A 12,034-nucleotide genomic window follows, 5' to 3' on the forward strand; every position below is an offset into this window, starting at 1 on the left:
GTAAAACTTGTTTGGAAGAAAATGTTCCATCAATATCACATCAAGTATGCGGGTCTACTAATAAAGGGGTTCTCCTAGCATGGCACATACGAGATACCGATCTCAGGTTTGAGACAGCAATAGGACCTGTGCAGCCGAATAATTCAGTGTGAATAGCTCAAGTATAGTATTATAGGATTGCGGCCCTAGCCAGACCACGATACAGACTACCAAATGAACGATATCGGCTACGTGAGGAACTTTGAGAATCTCCATAACATAATTTTATCCACGAGGCCTGTATCAATAGGTCAAACTGACCAGCCAGACTAGCTCGCTTAAATCTACCTATATACCCTGCCGTGAAGTCGTCACTTCATATGTCACTCGAATGCCCCCTTCCTGCCCATGGAGGTCCATCTGCTGGTTTCTTCGGAAATCAGGCCCCAAGATCTCTTCATCGCTCTGGTTATCATCTCGAAGCCTGTGGATGCCTTTGGAGTAAACCCTCGTTTTGGTAAACGGGCCCTTTACGGCAATCCTCCTCTCATATTCTTCCTTGTCGTAGTCCTCAGATATGCTGTTGTTCTTGTCCGGTGTGTTTGGATTCAGTGTACTTCCACCGATCGTTTGTAGAGGATGTGATCCGCCAGCGCTATGCTCGCGGTACTTGCTGCCATCTCGGGATGTCCATCTATCGAGGTATCGCTTGTATAGGGGGCGGCAGACAGGGATGCCAATACAGATCATGGTTACGGCTATCTCGGCCGCTGACCAGACGATAAGGCCAACGGTATCCTCTGTTAAGAAGTAAAAATTAGATAAGAACTCGTCTACTTGATCCTGTGAGTGGACAACTTACTTGAGTAGTTGGGGCTTGACAGCTCAGGAACCTCTAGAGTGCGCTTAATACCACAAGCTCCAGCACTGAATGAGAATCAGCTGCAGTACAAAAAGGAAATAAAGAAGAGAGCAACTCACATCACACCAAGACTAAGGCTGCAAAGGATGACCACCTTTTCTCGTTTATTCATCTGCAGGCCCCAAATAAAAAGCCAGGGAAAGCCAGCAAAGAAGAAGTCAACAATCACGCAGAGGACTATAGTATCAGCTTACAATACTTGAACGAGAGTCAATCAAACACTTACTGCAGAGAATCATCGACACTGGTGTCGAATTAACTGTACACTTTCCCGGAATGCGTCGATCCCACAGATACTTCGGAGGAGTGCATTGTAACCAAAAGACGAAGCAAGTCGATATCGATGCGCCGGCAAGGCATCCCATGGAAACCCAGATCGCAATCTTGTGCCATCGTTCTTTCACAATTCGAAGTAGAAACAAGCCGAGAGACCACTTTGCAACTGCCATCCCAACAACGGCAAAGGTCTGACCGATAGCCTCGAAGAGGATAGCAAAGGGTAAGTCGTCAGGATCTCGAGCCATGATATCAGTAACATTCTGACCAAAGCCATAATGGGCCGAGACAGTCGTGAAGATGGTATAGAAAAGGAGAAAGACCTATTGAGTGGTGCAGGTATCAGTACTAGTCGTTTTTGCGAGGAACGGGCTCGATGCATGACTTACAAATGCCAAATTATAGACATGATCATCAGTGCCAAATGATTCGACAACAACAACTCTGGTATAAACCCGTAATAGAACAAAGACGAATACCACAGCAGTCAATACCCACATGACAGCAATGGCCCACGGCCCATCTCCTCCCATCGACATTTTGCAGACGCTCTGCACAGCGGAAAAGTGGTGGCGGTTTGGAAGCAGACGTTAGGCGTTTATGCGAATCTGAAAAAAGGCCAGTCAGGTCATATAATGAATGATGAATGGGATTGTCTTGGCTAAATTAACTACCGAGTTTTTACACGGGTACCCCTAAAGGACACCCTCAAGGATTACCAGGTACATACCATGGGGATGAATCCGTACGCTCGAAACCTCAGTGGATCTCGCTCGTATCTGTACCCTGTATTGCAGATCTTTAGAACCAACAGATCATACCATGTAACCTCGCGAAATTGAGTAGTGCCGATAAGTCATGATCTGATGTCTTGCTACCAGCCCAATATGTATGTAGATATCCCAAGTCGGATCTACAGACGCCACTCAATTTCGTGACTGTATACGGAGTAGTTCAGTACTGGTTGGCGTATTTAGCGTCTCCGGAAGTGAATTCCATGCTATCCCGCTGATAATTTGTCTGTTGTCTCTTCCCGCGCGCTTGCTTTGCGTGCCGTGCCGTGCGGAGTCGCAACGTAAGTGGAACCGCAGTCTATTGTGGCGTCTTAGTTTGTATCCTCAAGTCCCCGAGTCATGGCAGAAACACACAATCCTCGTGGGGGAACAAGACAGACCCTGGGCCCCCGTTAGCAACGTACGATTCCCCACATGACACGCGTCAGTTTTGGACGAGTAAGCGGTATTTCATCCATGCATCCTCGCTAATGCTAACTCTGACATTGCAGAGCCAACGCTCCTTGGTGGATCGCTGGTGAACTAATGCATGAACCCGGCTCCCCGGAAAACTCAAAATCGCCCTGTCAAGATGCCTTCGACACCAACAGCAGCGTGCGTAGGACTCTCTGAACTATGGGCAGTACCAGCAGATTCACTGGCATGTCTTGGCTAGATAATAAGCCTTCTATTCTCAGTCAGAGGGAAAGCTGGAACATCCGATATATAAGAATACTGTTTACTGCCAGAATTAACTTATTATCGGATAATGTTTTAGCCATATCTCCATAGAGTACCAAATGGTGCTGGGACCCGGTGACGTGATAGCCAATCAGTATTTACTTATTAACTAAGCGATTGCCAGGAGCCCTGTCTGCCATTTTAGCGTGGACTCAGCAGCATTAGTACTTGAAGGAGATGCATAACAGGTGTTGGCTGGACCCTTATCATTGCTAACAAAGCCAGACCTGGAGCAACGATGATACCTTGACGGTTGTAGCTGCAGATGTAGGTGGGGCGAATAAAAAAAGCAACGCCTTGATGGGTGGAACACCAGCGATCTTTGATGTATTTGTGGTCAATTCAATTTCCAACCCTCCGCAGGGAGATCTTAGGGACCCTGGCGTAACCAGTCTCAGCCCAACAGTAACCCCTGGCAAAACAAGCTGTCACAGACTGTATATGTATGTGGCTTGGTCCCCCTATCTCTAATAACGGTAAACCCAGTCCATGTTTTATTGGCAAGTTGTCTCTTGTCTCTTGCCTCTAAAGATGTCTTCCACTCATAGCACCTCATACCTTTACACTCTGATCCAACGCTCGGACTGGAAGAACATCAGCGCGTCATTCGTGTTTATTCCCATATTGAGCATAGCTACCTGGTGTATTGTGACGTATTTTGCATCACCGCTCCGAAAATATCCTGGGCCTCGTTTAGCTGGTAAGCGTAGGGCTTTTCCCGTCTCAGCTGGTGAAGCTAACGTCAGACAGGCTGGACTAACTTGTGGCGCCTGTGGACTGTGAGGAAGGGTAGCTACCACATTAGAATCAAAGAACTTCATGATCAGTATGGCCCTGTTGTTCGCATTGGCCCTAACACCCTGGACCTTGACATCCCCGAGCTAATTAATACCCTCTATGGTACTGATGGCAAGTGGAAGAAGGTATTATCCATCTATCTATTCGCTCTATCTTTCTGAGCACTCTCCATGCATACTGACCTTGGCCTTGCTCTAGACTGAGTTTTATCACAACAACAGTGCTGTCATCGATGGCAAGATCACATATCACCTGTTCAGCACCACTGATCAGGCTGAGCATGCCCGCATGAAGCGTCCTATTGTCAAGTACTACTCCCAGAGCAGAGTTATAGGTCTTGAGCCTCTGTTTGATGGTTTGATCAGCGAGTTTTGCGACCATCTTGAGCAGAGATTTATGAGCGGTCGTGAGCCAACAGGATTCGACTTTGGCGAGTGGATCGGTTTTTGTAAGCTTAGTTTTCCACAGTGACTACTGAAGATGCTGACTAGGGTTCTTGCAGATTCTTGGGACGCAAATGGTGCTGCTTCCTTTAGCCAGCGGTTTGGGTACATGGATAAAGGCTACGACTATGACAACACCATCTCTATCGCCGATAAGGCCCTTGACTAGTAAGACATCCCAACAGGATCCCTGGGTCTCACCATGTCAGCTAACTGTCTCAGTTTCGCCGCAGTCGGTCAAATGCCCTTCCTCGACTTTCTTCTCGACAAGAACCCCATTATGCGAATCGGCCCTCCCAACTTGGCTAACATCACTCGCATCTCGCTGGAACATTTGATCTCTCGTCTGCAAGGGAAGGATAAGAACTTTGACCCGAAAGTTCCTGACTTTCTGAACCACTTTATCGAATCAAAGAAGACAAACCCAGATCTTGTCAATGATGGTATCATCATGGGTTATCTTCTGGTCAACCTCCTTGCTGGCGCTGATACCACTGCCATCACCATACGCGCCTTCTTCTGGTACGCCCTCCATAGCCCTAGTATTTATTCCAAGCTTGAGAAGGAGATCCTGGCTGCCGGTATCGACAATGTCGCCTCGTTCAGCTCAGCACGAGCATTACCCTGTGAGTTATCTATGGATATGGATACCTTGTTCCAAGACCGCCCCCCAGCTGACCAGACAACAGACCTTGAAGCTTGTGTCCGTGAAGCAATGCGTATGCATCCAGGTGTCTGTATGCTACTTGAACGCTACGTCCCCGAGTCCGGGCTAAAGCTTCCAGACGGCAGCTTTGTACCCCAAGGGACAGCGGTAGGCATCAATCCGTACGTTGCCGGACGTAACAAGGACGTCTATGGCTCTGACGCTGACTTATACCGCCCTGAACGCTGGCTCCAAAGTGAAGGCGAGACTGAGGAGGAATATAACAAGCGAATTCGACTCTACAACGCCGCCGACTTGACGTTTGGTAGTGGCTCGCGAGTCTGCATTGGTCGCCACCTGGCTCAGCTCGAGCTTTATAAGATCGTAGCCACGCTAATCAACAAGTATGAGATCTCGTTGGTGGATCCAGATGCACCATGGGTAGTTACTGGCAGCTGGTTTCCTCGTCAGAAAGGTCTGAACTGTTACTTGAAGAAGCGAGCTTAATATACCTAAACAAGATACTTGCTATAATACTTATAGTTCTTGAAGGATAGATTATCCTCATCTTCGAGATTAGCTGCAAATGTTGTCATAGCTTCTATCCTCCATGGGCATTAGCATGCATCAACCATCCCATGAATCGGTCGGGGGCACCAGCTGCAGTTCCCGCCTGGAAAAGTCCATTCTATAGGCCTGCGCATATAGCAGGAAGGATTGCTGCTCCTGTCCATCCTACCTTGTCTCCAAAGTCGAGGCTTGAATGCACATCAATATGGTTCCAAAATGAAACTAAATGTGCTGTTATGATGATGATGATGATGATGCCCACAGGAGTTGGGGACGCCGAAAAGGTACTGGCAATGATAAAATTGTGACCAAACATAAGAGGATCAATATCAAGAATCAAAGTGTAGTGTAAGAGCTTTTGGTGAGACCCAAGGGTTGATAGTGGGTGCTCGGTCGGATCGGCATTTTGCTGGATCTCATCCATCATTTCGGCTTGCACGACCGAAGGCTTTCGCTCGGTGTATATTACCAGGGTGGATGGAGGGAAGGATGCCAAGAGAGATAAATTATTGCAGCATACATTGCGGGTATTATTTGATCGATGCATGTTTGTAGGCTCTCTGCCACTATGACTCAAGCTCAAGGAGCTTAAAAGGTAGATAATCCTCACTCCGATCTCCCATGAATAGCAACCAGTTCTGGGCTAATGAGTTAAGTTGCAAAGTCGGATGAAACCGGGTATTGGGAACCGCCACTTTTCGCTCAGTCGTTGACTTGATGAAAGTTTCCCATGTCTTTGAGTAGGTGAGATTATCACTAATCTTGTACTTGCATAACTCACTCATGCTTAACGACAGTTTAGCTCGTTTGGCGATAAATGTCTATCGCTTTTGGAGAATCTCCGAAGTGTGTGAGACAATATATCGAATAGTGAGCAGCCAAAGGCCATCGCTTCGTCTCTGGAGCTTGCATAGACAACGCGAAACTTTATTAGATATAGTCTAAAGAATTTCGCTGGAAGCTTTCTGCAGTTCGTTGGCAGCATGGAGAACCTGAGATATGAGATATACTATGAACTCTTTGTACGTGTTGTTCCCGGTCGTAGAAAGTCGTGTCATAGACATCTGCAGGGCGACTTGAACGAGAAGCCAAGTCGAAGAGCGACGCCAAGGGGCTTTGCTGTCTTTCCAGATGATATCATCGCGGGTGCTTCTAGAGCTTCTTCTACAGTGACTTACTGCATCCTCGGGGGATCCTTAAGAAGTTCGGTAACGATTATTGGATCGGGTGTCTCGTTTTTATCCTCCTTCTCGCTTTTTTCTTTTATGTTTACCTGCCTAGTCTCTCTTACAGTTTGCTGGCTCATATCGGTAAGAGCCTTAGCCATAACCATCTGATATTCTTGACTTTCGAAGTCGACGGCCGTGACCTCGACTGCAGTTACCGGGAAATGACGGACAAGTTGTCCTCGGATCGACATGACAGCCTTGTTTCTTGGTGACAGCTCAAAAGCTTCAAAGCAGACCGAGTCGGAGTTTCTGCAGATGAAAACGACAGCATTCTGTTCTGCGATTTGCAATGCTGCTATAGGTGCTATAAGGAATGGGTAAGTTTGCTCTCTGCAACCTAATCAAATTTGAAAGGCGTACCTCCATGAGAAAGTTCCTCAGAATATCTCTAACAACAACATCCTTCAGATATCTTTGAGGGTTCTTTCATGCCTTCAGGGACCTCAATACAGATAAACTGGCCTTCAATGCCTCCTGATCATGGTATCCGGGGAGAGCACACTTCCGTGACCGCTGAACGAATTCTAAATGTGTTGTATCGTTCTTCTGAGAGGTGTAATCTGCATCTGGAAGTTTTAGAGGCAGAAACAAGGAAAGGTTTTCGAAGCTTATGCCTGAGAAGGTTTCAGGCGTTGCACCATCTGAAGCCATACCTAGTTGAAGGAGTGGTGACTGTCTGCGCACGTTGGTTGGTTCAGCAAAAGTGTCATGGAAATAAGTGGAGATTAAGTAGTAGGATAGAGGGAGAGAAAGAAGGGCAGAAGTGTTGTCTGGTCAATATTTCTACGCAAACTCGCTAAGGCAGACTATTCGAAGGTCGGAGCGGTCTTCGAGAGACAGCATGCCTAGGGAGAGATATGCTTTACTATACATGTATACCATTGATTACTCGGGGGCCGGCATCAGCGAGCCCGAGCTAGGATGGAGCATTACAAGCTACGCCACGTATGCCCTACAAAAGCTCACCTACCACGCTCATGTTAAGGGATAGAATTTTCTATCCTGTCCCTCAGCACCACAAATAGACCGAACCTGTTTCACCGCGACACACTATCACAGTCCAAGAAGACTAAAGCTGAGACGCCTCAGGTTATCGAGTATAAAGATTGACAGACTCATTGGCACTTTGGTAGCTGCGAGCTTACTAGACATTAATTAAACTTCTTTTATACTAAGTATCTCACATAAGCCCCGTCATAAACCCATTGTTTCCCTGCCACTCCTCGACCTCTGCGCTGTTCGCCATCCACATCATTGGGTTCATCGCTCGCAGACCACCATTCAACCCATCTGGGACTATCCTTCTACTGTCGTTTTCAACCTCCATATTGCTGCTTTCGTGCTGAGCAAGGATCAAAGCAATGGCCTTCTTGAAGGGACGCATCTCATACTCTGGGATATTGGCTCCCTGTATGGGCCTGGCATGTAGATACGCTAGCTCATCTTCTGCAACAGCTTCCTTGGTGAGTATAGAAGACAGTTCATCAATAGTGTCGCGTAATTCTGGACTAGAATCTTGCAGTGAATCGGCGGCGGCCACTTTCTGTACGAACTCGTCGGCAAAGGCAGAGTGAGCTGCTAAAGAAGAGCCTCCCTCGACCACCTGCCCATGAGCCCTTGTCGGTTGGGTCGAGTCGCTGGCTGGCGTCGAAACAGAGGAGCGTGCCTGGTCAGAGGCTCGTGGATCTCTGGGTGACCGAGAGCTTTCGTTACTCGGCTCGCTCGCTCGGAGCTTTTCCAAGAGCCAGATTGCCCTCTCAAGCCTGCTGCCGACGAGGTCTGTCTTTTGTTCGCTGGAGGCAGGGAGTAGATATGTTAGATAACGTGCCAGTAGGAAGATGGGATGTCATGAGAAAGAATAGATGTGGGTGGAGTCCAGGGTCTGCATACTATTAGGGGGTGAGGACAATGCGCGTGCGCTTCTTTGGAGCTTGGGCAGGAGTGTAGACACAGACAACTTTAACGCTGACGCAGTGGGCACAAGGGGACTCCCTATTACAGCGAACCTACATAGAGGTATTTAAGCTTAAGACTCTAAACTCGATCATGGAGACAAAGGACTTGAGGTTTTCCGCATTCATGCAGAGACGCATACCTTGCGAGCAAGACAAGCATCGCACTATGATAGAGGTCAACGACTGTATCGGGAGGTTGAAAAGTGAGAGATGGGAGTACTCTCAGCCCGGCGGTTCGCATCGGGGTTGACCGGCGACCACTCAGGGCCATTGCCGACTCCGCTGGCCTCGAGCTGACTGCCAGTATCCATGTTATGGTGTCACAGGATTTGCAGCAGCGATCGCAAGATTGGGGTCTGCCCTTCTATTTGCCAAGGTATGTAAGGACAAGGCTTCTAGGGTCGGGAAGAGTGAAGTCGGCCTCTGACGATGGAGGGAAAGCGAAGTACAGTATGTTAACAGGGGGACAGTACTTTAAGTAACGCTCGCGTGAATACTAAAGCAGGGAGCGAGGTCTTAATAGCTATAACACAGACTACAGCCAGTAGCGGCGGTTACAGCAATGAGCTAGACAATAGAGGCTTTTCTTATAGTGGAGTGTGACTTGAGTTCAGACTTGCCCAAGCTTAGCGGCATCACTCACCCGGGTCATCGCTCGGTCACGGGCCCCGCGAGCTCCGGCCGCCGAGACCAAGAATCAACCGGTAGTGGCACCGAATTGTGGACGCCATCTTGCTAGAGACTGGGACTTGTGAACACTGGCTGCCGGAGACTAGATGAGTTGGGATGCTCGTGCTCCGGCCCCGACTCCGTCACCATGGAAAGCTTGTATCATCACGGAATCCATTGTCTGATGTTTCTATTTGAAAGAACGAGGTTCGCTGCCCTCTCTTGCGATTCAGCCAAAGTCGTTCCTTGCCAACAATCCTAAACTTCAGAGCCCACGCCAGGCTGCGTTAACGCCAACCGCTCACAGCATGGATTCCAAAGACAAGATGAACCAGAACGACAGGTCTCTTTCAACCACCTGCATAACCGGAAAGGAGCCCCAAACGTGGCCATATGCCAGAACCTTCAGATACGGTGGTATATTCAAGCATTCAATGTAACCAGTCGCCATTTTTACTGCCATTTACTCCAGTGCAGGTATCACCCTTCAGAATCTCATTCTTTTCAAAGTTCATCACTCTCGTTACCGATTTCGCATCCGCAAAGACATCACTTGCCCATCTTCGCGACGACGCCGCAACACTTGCTCTTTGTTTCGCTTACCTTGACATCAGCCGATTCGTTCTGTCTTACTACAACACGCTTCTGACATACACGGTTTACCGTATAACTCAAAATATTCGACACTCATACCTTAGAGCCGTTCTTAGCTAAGAAGTCGCCTGTTTCGACTTTGGCACTGGCGGTTCTCCGGCAGCCCAGGCTTCTTCTAACGGCCGCTTGATTTAAGGTGGTATTAGTGAAAGGTTAGGCCTTCTGTTCTAGGACATATTTACCTTTTTTCCTATTGCATTTATATTCTAAAGGAAACTTATACTTATTTGCCTCTGTATAGTACCTGTAATGCTTATTGTCAATAGAGCGGCGGCTGGTATCATGGCGGGCCACGAAACTGACATCTTGGAGATCCATTCCCAAACCAACTCGTTCGCCGAAAGCATTCTATCAAGCGCCCGCACAATCTATGCGTTTGAGGCGCGTGACAGGCTAGTCAGAGAATTCGACACGTACTTGACTAATGCCCACCACGTTGGTAACAGAATCTCGCCTTCTTTTGGCACTCTCCTTTCAGCCGAGTACTGCATCGTCTACTTGGGCTACGGTCTAGCGTTCTGGCAGGGTATCCAAATGTTTTCTGGAACGAGCAGCCAGGGACTCACTCGACTGAGCCTGCAGAAGCTCAGCATGTAGTGCTAGCTAGCCACGCAACGAAATATCTTCTTGGCAACCTTGATGTGGTCGGTGGTCTCTTCAATCAGTGGCCAGTCTTTTCGTGACTGTGTCGCGGAGACACCCAAAACCCGAGACGCAGTCCAGGGAGATATATATCATAATGTTAATTGAAGTAATGACGAAAAGCTTTTCGCTCTTTGATAAGTTTGTGTTACTTGCCTATCCAAGTTGTAAGTTTTCTGCCCAACGCAACAAGATATTCTCAATTGATGTTAAAACCATGTCGTGAGATCCTGCTTGTGGTCTCTGTCCCACACAACTGATCTGGATCCATCATTACAGGCATCATTGCTCAACTATACTGCGCAATGTGAGATTATCTCTCATGTAAGGTTTATTGCACTGCTGGAAGCAATTGTTAAAGTTAATTCATTTCACATGCTCTTGTTTTAATCACGACTGCGATGAAATTTGAGCTGAGTTGAGGGTTGGATCTGATTGACCTGCCGAAGTTGATTGCCATATCGGCTTCGCGCTAACCGATAAGCTATCGATAAGCCAAGCCATTACTAATTTCATTTCCCTCCGCTTGCGACAGGTTCAGGGTAGCTTACCCATCTTTATTCACGTCCATTTCAACTAAAGATTCAAGTTGACAGAAAGCATCGCCCTTTCATGATACTTTAAAGTGCAATAGTATAGTGACAGGCATGTGACTTTCATTCGATGACCAAGTTTTTCAGTCTTAGAGCCTCCACTTCAAGGCGGGGATTGGGGCACTGAACTTGGGGTTTGGATTGAGATATGGAGCATTCCTTTCATAAGCATTGGCACTGCGCGTCCGAGAGGATGGATGAGATGTAAATTGATTGACTCAGGTGGTGTTAAATCTCCCTACATCGTTCTCGTACGCACTGGTGAATTGGCCTCGAAATAATCAGTGGCATTGTATCATCGATGTGCTGATGCTTAACACTGGAAGTCTTAGCTAGACTTTTTGGGAACTATTTCAAGCACAATATCGCAGGGAAAACCATAACATAAATAACAAGAGAATAGGCACGTTAAAGGAATTGCATGATATCGCTTGGAGCGGGTGCTTCCAAAGAGACTCAACAGCGGACTACAGTGTCGACCTGGGCTGAGGGCCGAGCTTCTGTATATTGAGTCAGTTTTTACGAATAGCCCACGGCTGATAATGCGCCAGGTTGTACTGTGAGAATTACTGACACTGGGTTATTTAGCTTATCTTTGGACTACTGACTCCAGCTTCAGACCTTTCCGTGAGGCCTGTGGTCATTACGCTGATATGCAGATGCACTATTTTTCGGTTCTACAACTGCTGAGAATTCCCCAAGCTGCATTCGAAGCAGCATTCTCATTTCCCTCCCTCAAAGACAATAATCAATTGCGATGCATTATCATCTTCAATAAATGTCCCCATCCAAACGCTTCTACCCAAGTCCAGCCTCTTAATTTCCAGGACATCATTCACCAGTCCACACTGACCAAGCCGCGACAGCACGTGATCCCGCGTCTGCCAGTGTGAACTTGGCTGATAAGATAAGAGCTTCGCGGTGAATGACGCGCTGTGTAACACAAGCATCCCGACCCACACCAAAAAAAGAAAAACAACAACAGAAGATTCCCCTCCGCTCTCAATTTTCATTTCGCTCTCTTTTCTTCTTCCTCTGCAGTCATGGCTGAACACGATAACAAGTCCCCCGACTCCTCTCCTCCTCGCGCGCCGTCCGTCGACAAGTCCCTTACGGCCTCTCGCAAAGTCACCCCGCCCGAAAC

General features: G+C 47.7%; 4 protein-coding genes across 4 annotated transcripts; 2 read left to right on the forward strand and 2 right to left on the reverse strand.

Annotated features, from left to right (window-relative positions):
* Positions 1-327: 327 nt before the first annotated feature.
* Positions 328-1,716, reverse strand: FTJAE_12957 (integral membrane protein pth11; the record flags this gene model as incomplete). Its single annotated transcript, XM_037346050.1, has 5 exons — positions 328-779; positions 842-906; positions 961-1,078; positions 1,128-1,500; positions 1,567-1,716. 5 exons carry the CDS (start codon positions 1,714-1,716, stop codon positions 328-330), a joined length of 1,158 nt encoding a protein of 385 aa, XP_037200014.1.
* A 1,506-nt stretch (positions 1,717-3,222) lies between these two features.
* FTJAE_12958 (cytochrome P450 monooxygenase) lies at positions 3,223-5,085 on the forward strand (the record flags this gene model as incomplete). Its single annotated transcript, XM_037346051.1, has 5 exons — positions 3,223-3,391; positions 3,442-3,614; positions 3,688-3,937; positions 3,992-4,100; positions 4,155-5,085. The coding sequence occupies 5 exons, from the start codon at positions 3,223-3,225 to the stop codon at positions 5,083-5,085; spliced, it is 1,632 nt and encodes a 543-aa protein (XP_037200015.1).
* Positions 5,086-7,557: 2,472 nt separating this feature from the next.
* On the reverse strand, positions 7,558-8,492 carry FTJAE_12959 (fungal specific transcription factor factor domain protein; the record flags this gene model as incomplete). Its single annotated transcript, XM_037346052.1, has 2 exons — positions 7,558-8,170; positions 8,473-8,492. The coding sequence occupies 2 exons, from the start codon at positions 8,490-8,492 to the stop codon at positions 7,558-7,560; spliced, it is 633 nt and encodes a 210-aa protein (XP_037200016.1).
* A 1,412-nt stretch (positions 8,493-9,904) lies between these two features.
* On the forward strand, positions 9,905-10,252 carry FTJAE_12960 (leptomycin B resistance pmd1; the record flags this gene model as incomplete). The annotated part of the gene is made up of 1 exon (XM_037346054.1): positions 9,905-10,252. The coding sequence occupies one exon, from the start codon at positions 9,905-9,907 to the stop codon at positions 10,250-10,252; it is 348 nt and encodes a 115-aa protein (XP_037200017.1).
* Positions 10,253-12,034: the final 1,782 nt, after the last annotated feature.

The sequence above is a fragment of the Fusarium tjaetaba genome (genome assembly GCF_013396195.1).
Source record: "Fusarium tjaetaba strain NRRL 66243 chromosome Unknown NRRL66243_c0000372, whole genome shotgun sequence".
In the NCBI taxonomy this organism is placed as follows: domain Eukaryota; kingdom Fungi; phylum Ascomycota; class Sordariomycetes; order Hypocreales; family Nectriaceae; genus Fusarium; species Fusarium tjaetaba.